This window comes from Nyctibius grandis, chromosome 6 (assembly GCF_013368605.1).
Source record: "Nyctibius grandis isolate bNycGra1 chromosome 6, bNycGra1.pri, whole genome shotgun sequence".
Taxonomy (NCBI): Eukaryota; Metazoa; Chordata; class Aves; order Nyctibiiformes; family Nyctibiidae; genus Nyctibius; species Nyctibius grandis.
Window position 1 is genome coordinate 25,215,969 of NC_090663.1, and position 15,745 is coordinate 25,231,713.

General features: G+C 41.0%; 1 protein-coding gene across 1 annotated transcript; it reads right to left on the reverse strand.

Moving 5' to 3' along the window:
- Positions 1–2,493: 2,493 nt before the first annotated feature.
- On the reverse strand, positions 2,494–5,091 carry LOC137664768 (uncharacterized). Its single transcript, XM_068403213.1, is given in 3 exon segments — positions 2,494–2,657; positions 2,660–3,419; positions 5,014–5,091. Coding segments are annotated over 3 exon segments (1,002 nt in total).
- Between the last annotated feature and the right edge of the window lie 10,654 nt (positions 5,092–15,745).

The following is a 15,745-nucleotide window of genomic DNA, read 5'->3' on the forward strand; positions in this document are numbered from 1 at the left end:
AAGCTAGCAACTATATCTTTCATTTCTTCCTGGTTCATGCACACCTCTAAACTTGTGTTGGTCTCCAGCCAGGGAAGTTTAGTTGAGAGTGTGACTTTTTCTACCGTAAATACTCTATCATTTATTATTTCAGCACAAATTCTCTGGTCTTTCTCCATCATATGACCTCCATATTAAATGATATGACCAAAACCAATAAACTATGATAAACTGATACTATCCTTGCCCATAATCAATCTTTTTTTTTTTCTATTAAAGCAATTTTTAATTGTTTTTCTCTAGTTTGCTTTAAACATTTCACATTCCTATTTTTTCATGCATATTCTCTTGAATCTCAGTGTCGTCAAATATCATCCTTCACAGGAGATCTACTAACTGTTCTCTAAATGTTTGTTACCCCCTTATGAAGGTTTCTTACTTACTCCAAGTATCTATTTATTTAAAATACAGTTCTCTAGCTTCTGAAACATTCTGCAAATACACTGCTTTTATTTGCCCAAATAGAATTACATTGCTTTTATTTTTGAGAAATTAAGGCTACTGTTACACAACAGTTTACTTAGATTTCTTGTACTTTTACACATTTTTATTTTAATCTGAATTAAGGATAGAGGCTATTGATCTTGTTAACCTTGTATAATGTGGCAACTCTCTAATAAAGCTGGGAAAATAAAGATAAGTAATTTTAAAATAGCTTTATATTTCTTTCCATCTGAAATCATGGAACATTGACTTTTGTGGATCATCACAGACTATCAAAGAAAATTCTGTGTATAGTATAGTCCATTATACTCATATTCCCAAAGCATAAATCTGTCACACAGATTCTTATCAGATATAAAGGAATGAGAACAAAAACACTACCTGCTCAACAGATAATGAAACATGAAATTAAGAAAGAAGAATTGCTTTTACACTGCTGTAATTTCTTCTTAAGCAATGTCTCCTAGTATGCAAATCCTTTTCATACATAGTCACATTCATCTTAATAACTTTGTGATTTTAGTACCAAGAAACTTTTAATGCATTAGGAAATATACTTTTTTTTTTATTTTTTCACAGAGAACAGCTTAAACCACTGATGCATACAATAATTCTGTTGGGGAAAAATACAGATAACTATAACCTAGAGATTTCCCCATGTCTGTTAGTAAACTTAAGAAAACATAGAGAACAACTTATTCTTCATGTTCCAGAACATCCTCCCTATTAAATTTATCTTGAAGTTTGCTTGAATTAAATGGGACTAAAGAATGTATCCACTTGTCTCTATGAAGTTTTCAGATATATCATAAACAAGCTAGCTCACTGGAGATACGATGAAGTACAAACAATCAGGAAGGCATCCAGCTATATGATAGGAATAGGCCCAGAAAAACTCCAGGTGTTTATGCAAATACTGATACTGAGTGGCTGGCACCTCATAAAGGACCAGAGGATCAGTGGCATATTTGTGTACTCTTTCAATATGTAATGGATGTTTACCACATCAAACAGGAAAAATCAACAAAAATTCCCAGCAACGTTTAAAGGCTTTGCTGAACTGGGACATGCAATAGTGCCTTATCTACTCTTATTCATTAAACTCGCCCAGAGGTTATACTTTGCTATAGCTCTCTTGTATCTCTTCAGACTTAAAGTATTTTCTTTTTCTCAAAGCAACTTCCGAAAAGCAGCCACTTATGAGATGCATGCTGCCAACAGACCTCCAATTCCGTTCTGTTTTTTCTTCAGTTTGGCATCTGAATATTTTTCTGTGTATCTACTTTATTTTTTTACTTTGTTACCTCTGAAGAGAATTAAATTTTAAAAAAATTACAAGGCTGAATTCTCAGTGCAAGCCTGTATTTACATAATTCAATTGCTTTCCTGAGTTTCCTGTTATAGAAGTGAACAATATATGTACTTCAGAATATAAAAATACTGAGTATATAAGTATTAACTGTAATGTTACTGTTTCAAAGGCCACAGATAGATACATCTACCTGTCGTGAAACACACAGGATATGGTCCGTGTGAAAGCAATATTTCTCTGTGTGACATTTTAGAAATCAAGTATTTTGGCATTTCCTAGTATTATATTATGTATCCCCACCTCCTCTTTTTTTAATAGTTTTGGGTGTATCCCCAATTACCTTCCATCATAATACAGAGAAGATACACCATGTCCTAGAAAGAGTGCAGAAAAACAGAGAACATCACTGGTGGGAAACTCTTTTTGGATGGTCACCAACGGCAACTGGAAATTTGAATTTGCTTCTGCATCCAATTGTAGTTCTCTTAGTTTATACCTTATCATGTTTATTGCTTATAATCATTCTGTATATCAAAGTTTGGCAAAAGATGAAACAAATTACGTCCATCCAACATGTAAAATGTATACAATCAACTGATTCTGTATGTGAAACGGTATATAACTAGCATTAATTGTGACACTTAAACAGCTTATCAAATAATCGGACTCTTAGCACTGATCTGCAATATGCCACATATTTATGACATAGAGGCAAGAGGTAACTGTACTACCAGAGGGGTTCTTTGTCTGTTGTTCCGAATTTGTTTTAGCAATTGACTTAGGTCATCTTTTTGCAACAGTTTTCTTACCGAGGTGAGATTCATTCCAACCGGGGCTGGCAATAAATCTTGATAGAATGTACAGATTGTAACAATTGGTGGGTTGTGACAGGAGATGAATAGTTAAAGTCACATACTATAATTTTAGTAAAATTACAAATACAGATATTTGAGTAATTATATGTCTGTACAGTGGTGTTTTCTATTAATACAGAAACACAAACAGTTCTCATACAAGCACATCCATTTCCAACACACATAAGTATAGTTTCAGGGGTTTCATCAGGATCTATTTCAAAATTACAAACATTTTGTTCAGTGTCAAGACAAATGTCTTGGGCCTTAATGGTATTACTTTCACAAATAAATCGTTGTTGTTCCTGTACAACACATACATCAACATCGATAGTTTGCCATTTGTTCCCATTTTGTTGGGCCCATATTCTACATTCTAACAGATAGAGTATAGTTCCATTGTGATTTAATCGCAGTGCAATGACTGGGTATATGGTGTATACCGAAGCATTGTGTATTGTTAAAACAAAAGCTGTGGCTTTATTGTTAGTGGGGTCATAGATGAAATTAACTATATGCCACCAAGACTGGAAATCCCTCTTGAACTGAGTCGCATTATCCCAAATTACCTTTTGAATTTCAGTGGGCAAGGTGCCCTCGTTGCCTTCCCTTATAATTGCTGCCACAGTAGATTGCACCCATAACTGATCTTGGATGCAGCTGAGAGTTAGAGAAACATTATTCTGGGCAACACCAAATGTGTCTACCATTAGTTGGTGGTCTTCTTCATTAACGCTTTCCCACTTAGGCAGAAGATCGTAATGGATGTTCTAGTTTATGTAAATCACTTGTTGCGAAGCTTATTTTGTTTGCTAGAACTTCAGCATCTATGCTGTTTAATACTCCTAGTCCTGTCCCCAGGATACCAGTCATATCTCTTAGTTGTTTTGGAGCAGTGGGGATTTGTCCATGCAACCATGCTAACCATCCCGTGTAAGATGTATTTAGGAATGGTGAGCAGGTATGTCTAATTGCAGAGATATTAACCTGCATTGATAGTTCCACTCATTTGAGGGACCATGATGGATTAAACAGTACTTGTTGCTGGCCTGTATATTTGATGGCATAGGGTCCAATTTTAGAAATTTGTGGGGACAGAGTTTTCTTATCCTCTACAATTGTAGCAGATGTTAAGTAAGGAGTGGCAGATGTTATTGTGCTAGGCTGAGTAATGTCTATTTTAAATTTAAATGATAATCCCATGTCCCTGTGAGCCCAGAAGCAGATTATGAAAACAGGTTGTATTAAGGTAAATTGTACCACCAGTCCAGCCTTTCAGAGGTGCAACTTTTTGTGTCTGCAGTGTTTGATGTAATGTTGTGCACAGAAATCTCAGTTGCCTTCCCATGGATAGACATCACCCTGCATCCTGTTTAAACTTCTTCCCCTGTCGTCCCCCAAAGTCAGGGAACTTTGTTAACATCAGTTTCGTTTTTATCCCAGCTCCATTTGTTTTCTAAGTATACTTCAGTTCCATGCATGACCACAGTGGAAAGATTTAAATCCCTTACCAGAGAGTATTCCCATGGTCCCAGTATACTTAACACGAGCTTGAGACCCTAGGGCTCTCTCAGTAAGATTCCTTAGTAAAAATGGGGGAGTACTCAAAGTAGGCACTGACATCATTGTGATAGGTTTAGTGATTCTGAGAGACATTGTTCCTAGTATTACGTTGCGTCCCTTTAGAGTGTTCGATCTGCATGACATTTCAAGATCATAATGTCCCTTCACTATGTAATGCATTGAGAAATTACTTATATTACAGCATTTTCTATATGGCATGTAAGACTTGTTGTGAGTAATCATAACATATATATATCCCTTATTAACAAGCAGTCGTGTTTTACAAGCTATGTTTATACTCCTGTCTGTTAGTAACAAGATGGGTGGCATATCTGTATTGACCCAATTGCAGCTGATTTCTTGATTGACGATCAAGTTGAGACAGGTGGGTGTTTGTGGAGAAGCAAGTATTATCAAAATCTTCATCAGCAATAGGATGATGTATCTTACTTTCATTTTGGAGGAGGTTGCAAGACAAAAAGGTAAAATAGACTGGTCTCAGTGGGGTTTTCTCGTCAGGTTACCCCGTAAGAAAGAAGGAAAAATACACCGTGCACTAATTCTGTGTTTTGCACCACTGCTATCAGTAGCTTCCCAGGCAAGTGGACCACGGGGTTTAGTTAGAGTCATAGGTACAATTCTAATTTGTAGTAAATTTACCATGACAGGCTGTCCTGGCTGTAATGCTATCGAATATTTTCTTTCATCAGAAGGTGGAGCATCAAGTTCAGCTTTTGCAAAGAACACTTAGCTCACACGGCTCCCGGTGGGCCAATACTGATTATTCAATTGATGGAGTACTTTGGCAAGTCGAGTATCCCACTGAGCCTCGTGTGGCTTAAGGTTCCTTTTCAGTAAACCACTAGCTCTTTCTACCATCCCATTTGATTGAGGATAATGTGGGGTGTGGAATACCTATTGCATTTCTTCTTGTCTTGCCCATTCTTGCACTTCCTTACATGAGAAGTGCGAGTCATCATCACTTTGGATAACATCAGGAGTAAGTAGACTTGAGAACCAAAATGATAGTCCTCGCATTATATTTTGCCCATTGGCTTTTTGGCACTTAGCTGCCATAAGCAAGCCAGAGACTACTTCCACTCCTCTGAGGATATATTGGTATCCCACAGAGGGTTTGAATGGCCCAATATAATCAATTTGCCACGTACACAACATTTTTCCTTGATTGATATGTAAGAGTGATACTTTAGCAGGGTGATTTGTTTGACATTTTAATCTACATTGAGGACATTCTGTGAGAATAATTCACAAGTTTTCCTGTTTAGGAAATCACTAAATTGGCGTAGTCAGCAGGATGACAAGTAGTATCACTGATTACTTACGGAAGCATGGAATAAATCCGAGTCCCAGATTCTCAGAAGAATGGGCTCGTGGTAACTGGCATGATTGGGAGGCTGTGGAAAAACAGCTGAAGATGGCAAGAGGGCATATAAAGGATGGAAAAGGAATTATTTGCAAAATGTTGATATCTGTTTAGAAGCTGCTTATCAGGACAGGAAGAATAATAAGAAAAGGGAGCAGGACCTAAAGGAAGAAATGGAAGGCAGAAAGGCAGCTGAATTAATACTGTCTTTGAAAACCGAACAACTGCAGAAACAGTTAAAGGAAGAAAAGGAGAAAAAAAAACAAAAGTTGGAAGAAAAGGTCGAGATGATGCTTATGCAGGCTCCCCATCCCCCTGACATTGTGCAGATTAGGAAATTAATTGCATCCCCTGAAGAATGGGATGGGACCATATGGGGTGATCCCAATGATAGTGAACCTGGGGAAGACAATCTTTTGTTTCCCTTAACTCCCCCTGAAGATGAAGCCAGACCCATCATTAAAACAGAACAGTCTGAAGGACCTCGGCGTGGTGCTCCACAATATACTGTGCGAATCACTCACTGGGATCCATTACAATTGGCAAATTTACAAGAAAAGTACGGCAGAAAGCCAGGTGAAACTGAGACAGAGTATTTGTGGTGAGTCTGCCTAAGTGGTGGTGACTGAATAATGCTGAATGGAGATGAAGCGAATGGCTTTTGGGGTCCAGGAGTTCTCTTAAATTTAGGACCCGACCCAGCAAATGGATCCCATTCTGTCACCAGCACAATAGCTTATTGGGCTGGGGAAATAGATATGATGGAGCAGTGAACCCTCCATAATCCCCATGAGATCTCTTAATGAGCTCTCTACAGCTGTCACAAAAGCTGCCTTCATATAAGCCATGCAAAAACGAGAACCCAGTGATACCCCAATATCTGTTACGATTGATTATGCAATGCTAAAACCACTACTTAGAGGAGCCCAGCAGTTCTTAAATACTACTTAATTGCAAAGCAGGATGAAATTAAAAGAGACACAGAACATGAGGGGTTAGGTGACAGTGATCCCCACAACCAGCTCCCTACCAGGGCAGAATTAATGCACGGCATTTTAAACCATGCCCGTGAAATCAGGTGGGATGAACTGTTAGCCAGAAAATCGAACCCACAACCCCAAGCAGGAGATCATTGAGTGCAACCAGTAAAACAAACACCCCTACAGGGAACAGGAACTAAACCAAAGGAAAATATGCCTAAAGACCCACGAGCAGAGTCTCGGGAGTGGAGAAATGAACTGTAGAGGAAAGCATTGGCACGAGGCATTCCCAAAGTCACGATTCAGAGATATTATCCCGAGTCTAATTCAAGCATTCCAGAAACGTGATGATGGTGAAAGGAGAGAGCTTACTCCAAATACTCCGGTGCCATTGTCAGCTCCAAGAAAGAGCTATAACTTTTTCCTCCTGCTTAGGGATGAATTGCAAAGCATGAGGCCAAAAAACAAGTAATGCCAGGACGGCAACTCGGCCTGCCTGTCCAGCAAGTGGAATCTTATCAATGGATAAATAATAATAGCACATGTATTTTAATTCCAGTTGGTCCTCAACAACAATTGGTAAAATTCCTAATAGATAAAGGAGCACAAGTTTCAATATTGATACAGTGGGATGCTGAGATACTAGGCATATGACCTGGACGGCAAAGAGTGAAAACTACCAGTGAATGGAGAAAGTCCTATATGTCAAACTGCGAAAGTTAATTTATGGCTCCCAGGTGAGAAGCGCATGTTGTCTACTCGCTTTGCAGTTAAAGATCACAATGAAAATATTTTGGGTTTTGATGTTTTGAACGGTCGTACTTGGCGCCTGCCAAATGGCAGCGTGTGGTCCTTCAGTTCAAGTGTCGACCTTAAGCCTGATAGAAATTGGGAGGCTACAGTGCGTGTTCTCTGCGCAGCCCCTGCACTTCCTGATTCAAAGACTGCAATATCTGATTTCTGCTGTGGCACGAAAAGGAATTTCTGAGGTAAAAACAGACTTGGAAAAAAATGGCACATTATTTGCAGAACCCACTCCCGTACAATTCACCGGTCTGGCCAGTCTGAAAACCGGACAGGAGATGGCATCTAGTAATTGATTATTGGTGCTTAAATGCCAACACAGCCCCACTAAGGGCAGCAGTACCCAATATTGCAACTTTAACAGCCACACTACAAGCAGCCACACACCCATGTTGTTAATCACCTGCAGAAACTTAAAGAGAAAGTAAAATTAATTTCTTCATGAAATAGGGAGAATTATATTAAAATGATTTGTTTTTTCTCTCTTTGCAAAATATATTAATTTTCTGAAATTAATTTAATTGGATCAAATATAACAGTATTATCTCTTTCCTTCAAAGGAATGCATCTTTTATACTGTCTGGATTTTGAAAGTCCTATGATGTTAAAGGTAACATGAGAATGTGTTAATTTTTAACAGTTATGGAAGATAATAGGGAAGAGCCTATTTCCCTGCTTTTTTCCTCCAATAAATGAAGTCCACGGTTTCAAAACATTAAGAGTTTTGAAAATAATGGAAATAATACCTAAAGCTAGTCACAATGCACAATACATAGAACGTCATACTCTTATAGGAAAAATAAAGCTTTACATTACCAGAGCTTTGAATTAGAAAGTCCGTCTCAAGGGTACTTAACTCTAAGTCCAAAGGTCTTTAATGGAAAACTCAATTTGGTGCAAAACAGCCGTGTGCTGTTGGGTTAGCTTTACAGACAAAATCATTACCAAGGTCTGAGAAAGCCCATAAGCTGAAGTCATGCAAGGTAAGAAAAGTAAAAACACAGATATGCAATTGTTGAAAGAATAACAGTATTGCGGGGGGAGGGAAATGCTCACAAGAAAAGACATTTTAAAAAAAAGGAATACGCTACAAATATACAGATCATTCACAGAAATGGAGGCCACGCAATACTCCAACCTAGCCTTTCTGCAGCTGACTAAAGAACTCATCTCGTGCCTCGCTGGGTGTGGTGACAACACTAATGCATATCCTAGTAGCTTGTTAGTGCTAGCTATCCCTTGGCTGTATCAATCAATAAATAACTGATCTGAATTAATAAACTGTGTATATCCTTGCACAAGTCTCTTTATGCATGGCAAAAGATATCTAAACAAAAATCTCCCAGGTTTTTGTTATAGGGGTGTGCTCCCAGGACAGTTACAGGGGTACTTGAGGGGGACAGATACAGGACAGATACAACCTCTACGAACTTTAATGATGAGTGAACACACACTCTAAAACAGATTAAAATTATTCTGTTTAATCAACTTGAAATTAATGTACCTTATTTCTGTAATATTATCTATCTTAATTGTAAGAATAGACCTAAAAATCATTTGCATGAAACAACCAACACCTGGATCTGAAATGTTTCTAGCGCAAAAAAGTATCTCATAAAGCACTCAATCATTGGCAAAGTATTTAATGTTCTCCCAAATGCATAAAACACCTGTAGAATGACAAAATAAATTCTCAGCTATGCCTTCTCATAGATATTCCCCAGCAGCAAACAATACTAACTTACTCTCAAATAAGAAACTACAAGGATGTTGCTTTCAATTAAAGCCATAGTGGGAAATGAGAAGTGTTCAAGCAGATACCATTCTTTTTCTGTAGAGATAAAGATGTGGGAGGGATTTTTTTTGCTGTAGAAATGAGGATCTGATTTTCCTTCCAAACATCTTCTCCCTGTTCATGCCTGTGATGTATACCAAGACAGACATTCAGATCATTTACTCAGCATGAAATTTTATCATAGCCTTTTGGGAACATGTTTACATTAAATTCACTTATCAATGCTGGGTATCTAAAAATTGATTAAACTGAAAAGGCATTGGTATTTTTAAAATCTGGACCCTAAAAGATTATCTAGGTTTTCAAGTTAAATGAAAAAAATATCATTAAAATGCAGGATAGAAACTGCACATCAGCTGTTGCTTTTTTATCGATTATAGTTAGGCCTCTGTTCTTCATCAAATTAACATCCAGTACAATAAAGCATTCTTTTCATCTGGTAGAAAAACAAGGAAGAAAACAGAAACATTTCTTTTTCATGTCAGTTTAAGGTATTCCTGAGTGGCCTTCTACAAGATCAAAATCAAGCTTGTAATGTGTTTTTCATCTTCCAGAAGAACCTGACAGCATTCGCTTTTAAAGTTTCATTTTCCAAGAGAGAAAGATACTGTAAACAAAGTTCTCGTCTTTGGTTCTGTTTTTTTTTTTTTCTGTTGTTTTATTTGGGTTTTCTGTTTGTTTATTTTTTCCAACTTTGTTTTATTCGCTTTTCAGTAGTTTCCTGGCACATTATATGGGTCTGGAAATGACCAAGAGACATGGAAATCGTCATTAGTTGCTACAGTTAGTGTTCTTACAAGTTGCTATGGAGGTTTCTGGCTTTCTCACAATACCATGTTTTACAGACTGCAGGTTGGATTTAAGTAGGCAATAATGGAAAGGACAAAGTTCTGGTGACAATGGAGGATGGTTACAAGATTTCAGTCACATTCATTCATTATTTGAATGTTACCATATGGCACGCTGCTGATTTCAGATCTCGGAGGAAAAGAACTATTTTTCAGCATTGTGCTTAGCATCACAAAGTCTTTGATTATTGACTGAGGTATGTATAAATATTGATATGAAGGAATAAAAATAAGTATTTCCCTTGAGACACTCCTATAACACAAAGAAAAAAATCATTAGTTGCTATAATAATAACTACTATAATAATATTCTCAGGAAGGGAAAAACACTTTATGTGAAAGAAGGAATGAAAGAATTTGCACACTACTAAAACATTTCTCCTTTTATTCCCACTCACTACTATATAACCACTGTGTGTGGGACAAACATGTAAAGTGTGGAACTTGTATTCATATAACACTTACCTGAATCCTTTTAGCAGCATACAATTATGTAAAAATATGTATGTGGAGGAGTTCTAAGTTCTTCCTGACTCCCTCCTCAAGAAATGAATATTTTTTACAGTCTTAATAGATTACCTTTGCTCTTTCAAGGCCTTCAGGAAGATGTTGGCTTATCTTTCTGACTTTTTGATTTCATGGATGACTAGCTATGAATTCAAGTTTAATATGTAAAAAAATTAATCTCAATGTTTTCACCTCCTAGCTCCTCTCTGCTCCCTCATGCTCTGATTGTGTAAAGCAGTAATCTCTCAGAACTGTAAGCAGTATATCATCTTCTGCTCAGACTTTTCATTGATGTCTAACATCCAAGCTATGTCATTTCCATGATATTCCTACAATATGGCCTCTTCTATCTGTTCCGTGGCAAAACCTGTGGCCTAAGCTTTTATTCTCCTGGATCTTTATAGCATTTAGCATGTGCAATTCACCTGTTCCTGAAAGAGAGTAGTTGCTGTACAGCTATTAAGTCATCAGATTAATACATTTCCTAAAATGCTTTGTTTACTTGTTTGTTTTAAATGACTGTCACGACTATCCTTTAAAAATCTGACCCTGTTAGAGAAGAGTTTGAGTGCCTCAAAAATTGCAAATTCTGACTAGAATGTTAAAAACCTGGACCAACAAATACCATGCATTATTACAACATAGTGCTACTGACACAGTAAGGTTGAATGCTGATGTTAGGTATCTCTTCAGTTGTCATGTTATTTGAAGGTTGAAAACAAGCATGTAGAAATAGGAGCAACATAGAACGCTCAGAAAAGCAGTAATTAAACACATACAAAGCTTAGATCTGTGTTCACTTGATTTAGGAGCACACATGCCAGTTTTGATAGTCTATTGTGTAAGATTAATCCTTTCAGAGTTGAATAGATAAAACTAGATGAAAATAAAAAATAATGAAGAGACAAGTCTTGTGCTAAGAATTAGCTTCTCTGTCCTAACTCTTCTTTCCTTCTCCCAGTGTAACACTTTGAATTTCACAACTGTGCAGCTGACCACCACTGCCTTTTCACTACAGGGGGGCAGTTTCTTGATCAGCTGCAACTAGCCCACAAGTTCCCAAACTGGGAGAAAAGCCAGAGCACAGATGTGCAGCTAGGTCACTGTTCCCTTTGAAGGTATGTACACAAGGAGCAACTTCACAGTGAGGGCTCTGCTTTTGCAAATGACTCATTTAACCCACCAGTCAGCCGACATCCCATTATCCAAAGGAGGTGTCTTAGGATTGCACTAGTATAAGATGTCTGGAAAAAGTGTAATAAGAACATACAAAAGCGAAGACAACTTTAAAGAATGCCAAAGTGTGTTTGTGTTTACTTACGTCAATAAGTAAATCTGCTGAATTTTAGCTGGGGGAAAAAAATAATCATTAGTATTAATTTATGAAGATACCCATTTCCCTATGCTCTATTTTTATCAGATCAGTACAAAGGATGACAACTAAATAGTAATGTTAATAGGAAGACATTTTTGCCCAAAGTTAATGGAGAAAAATACAGAAGTAAAAAGCCTCACGTTCACAATTCACTCATCCTTGATTGTGAATGAGATATTTTGTATGTTTCAGAATAATTTATCTTTAAAATTATTATTTCCATTGAGGAAAAAGGGAACTGGAATAACTTGTTCTTGTTTACAGACCCTCCTAATCCTTCTATGTGCTGACTTCATTTGAAGCTTGTTGATGGATGGACCACTCGGTGGATAAGGAATTGGCTGGATGGTTGCACTCAAAGAGTTGTGGTCAACGGCTCAATGTCCAAGTGAAGATCAGAGATGAGTGGGCATTCCTCAGGGACTGGTACTGGGACCAGCACTGTTTAACATCTTTGTCAGTGACATGGACAGTGGGATTGAGGTTGCCAACGACACCAAGCTGTGTGGTCCAGCCGACACACTGGAGGGAAGGGATGCCATCCAGAGGGACCTTGACAGGATTGAGAGCTGTGCCCGTGCGAACTGCATGAAGTTCACAAGGCCAAGTGCAACGTCCTGCATGTGGATTGGGGAAATCACAAGCATAAATACAGGCTGGGTGGAGAACGGATTGAGAGCAGCCCTGAGGAGAAGGACTTGGGGGTGATAGTTGATGAGAAGCTCAACATGAGCCGGCAACGTGCACTTGCAGCCCAGAAGGCCAACCATATCCTGGGCTGCATCAAAAGCAGTGTGTCCAGCAGGTCAAGGAAGGTGATTCTGCCTATCTACTTCACTCTCGTGAGACCCCACCTGGAATACTGCGTCCAGCTCTGGAACCTCCAAAATAAGAAGGACATGGAGCTGTTGGAGCAAGTCCAGAGGAGGGCCATGAAGATGATCAGAGGGCTGGAGCAACCCTCCTATGAAACCAGGCTGAGAGAGTTGGGTTTTCTCAGCCTGCAGAAGAGAAGGCTCTGAGGAGACCTTCTAGCAGCCTTCCAGTACCTGCACGGGGCTTACAAGAAAGCTGGAGAGGGACTTTTTACAAGGGCAAGTAGTGACAGCACATGGGGTAATGGTTTTAAACTGAAAGAGGGTAGATTTAGATTACCTATTAGGAAGAAATTCTTTCCTGTGAGGGTGAGGAGACACTGGACCAGGTTGCCCAGAGAAGTTGTGGATGCCCCCTCCCTGGCAGTGTTTAAGGCCAGATTGCAGTTTGCAGAAAAGGAGGCTGAGGGAGACCTTATTGCCCTCTACAACTACCTGATAGGAGGTCGTGGTGAGGTGGGGGTCGACCTCTTCTCCCAGGTAACCAGCAATAGGATGAGAGCTGACAGCGGCGGCAGCAGCGACAGTGGCGGCAGCGGCGGCAGCGACTTGAGGTGAGTGCGGGGGCGACATCGGGCTGTAACCGGGCAGTTTTCATACTGCTCGGGCCCCCCGAGCAGCAGCCCCGAGCTGCTTCCCCCCCCCACCCCGGACCCAGAGGTTCCCGGCAACGAATCAGGAGAGGAGGGGGCGTAGCACCACCCCCTGTTGATCGGGTGATAAAGAGCCTCCTGTAGTGGAGGAGAGGGAGAGTCAGCAGTGACTGGGTGAGTCAGCAGTGACTGTGTGTGTCCCAGGGCGGGAGAGGCCGCAGCAGTTTGCAGCTCGTTGGGGAGGGCGCTGACTCCCTCCCAGTGCACAAGGCGAGGAAGGTGCCAAGGAGCTGTGAACCAGGGGTGCCACTAACAGGTATTTCCCAACTCAGTGAAAGAATAATGGTATCTACCCGGCGGAAGAAGACCAAAATGGATGTGGGAATCCAGACAGAGCTCCCACGGAAGGAGGCGATGCTGCAGGTCGCAGGCTGCAGGGAATGCTAGAGCGTCTCTGTGGTGACAGGGGGCTGTGTGTGCTGTGAGCAGGTAGATGTTCTGCTCGGCCGAGCGGCACAGCTGCAAAGCCAGGTTGAAAGGCTTCAAGCTGAAGTAGAAAGGCTTAGGAGCATTCGGGAGGCTGAAATGGAGATAGACTGGTGGAGCCAGGCTCTGCCTTTCCTGCAACAAAAATGCAAGCACCTGCCGGAGAGCTCCCAGGATCAAGGGACCCCTGTACTCTGCCCCTCTCAGGTGGAAAACAATAACCTAGAGGAGAGGAGTGAGTGGAGGCAAGTCTATGGCCGTGGCAAAAGGTGAGTGCCCTCTTTGCCTACCTAGCCTCCACAGGTGCCTCTGAGCAATAGATATGAAGCCCTAGTGGAATACAGCTGGTCCAATGGGGATGTGGTGGAGAGGCAACCTATTTCAGAGGTTCCACCACAGTCAGAAAAACCTGACAGGCGTATAGCTACCTCCTCCACAAGGAAGAAGAGAAGAGTTTTAGTGGTTGGAGACTCCTTCCTAAAGGGAACTGAGGGCCCAATATGCAGAGCTGACCCCCATCACAGGGAGGTCTGCAGTCTGCCTGGAGCCCGAATCAGGGATATCACCAGGAAACTCCCCAACCTGGTGAAGGCCACAGACTACTACCCCGTGCTGATCTTCCAGACAGGTGGGGAAGAAGCTGCATCCCGTAGTCTGAGGGGGATGAAGAAAGACTACAAGGCCCTAGGACAGTTGGTGAAAGAGTCTGGGGCACAAGTTGTTTTCTCCTCCCTTCTTCCATTTTCAGGCGAGGACGTGGGATGGAATAGTAGGATTCTCTCTATTAATGCCTGGCTACGAGACTGGTGCTGCAGGCAGGGCTTTGGGTTCTTTGATAATGGCTGGTTTTATAAGGCACTAGGCGTGACCGTAATACATGGGAAGGGTTTATGTTGTAGGGGCAAAAGGGTTCTGGGACAGGAATTAGCAGGGCTCATTCGGAGAGCTTTAAACTAGATTCGAAGGGGGATGGGGTAGTAGCTGGGCTTGCACCACTGGGGCAACGCTCTAGTGTTGAGGTAGACCAGGAGGCCTCCCATCCCCCTAGGGTGAAATCGATGTGCTCAGCTCGCTCCCTGAAATGCCTGTACACCAATGCGCACAGCATGGGGAATAAACAGGAGGTGTTCGAAATCCGTGTTCGGTCGGGGGGCTATGATCTACTGGCAATTACAGAGACTTGGTGGGAAGCCTCGCATGACTGGAATGTGGTCATGGATGGCTATGTCCTGTTCAGGAAAGACAGGCCACTAAGGAGAGGTGGTGGAGTTGCTCTTTATGTGAGTGAGCAGCTAGAATGTATTGAGTTCTGTCCAGGGGCGGATCAGGAGCGAGTTGAGAGTTTGTGGGTGCGAATTAAGGGGCAGGCTGGCAGGGGTGATACTGTTGTGGGTGTCTATTACAGGCCACCGGATCAGGATGAGGAGGGTGATGAGGCCTTCTACAGGCAGCTGAGAGCAGTCTCGCAATTACAGGGCCTGGTTGTCATGGGGGATTTCAACTACCCTGGTATTTGCTGGGAGGCCTACTCAGCCAGCCATCCTCAGTCCAGGAGGTTCCTCCAGTGCATTGATGATAACTTTCTGATGCAAATGGTGGATGAGCCAACTAGGAGAGGAGCGCTGCTGGATATTACCCTCACTAACAAGGAGGGTCTGGTTGAAGAGGTGAAGGCTGAGGGCAGCCTTGGTTGTAGTGACCATGAGATGGTAGAGTTCAGGATCTCATGTGGCAGGAACAGAATAGCTAGCAGAATCACAACCCTGGACTTCAGGAGGGCCAACTATGGCCTGTTCAAGCAATTGCTAGGGGAAATCCCATGGGACAGGGTACTAGAAGGTAAGGGGGCTCAAGATAGTTGGTTAGCATTCAAGGACTGCTTCTTC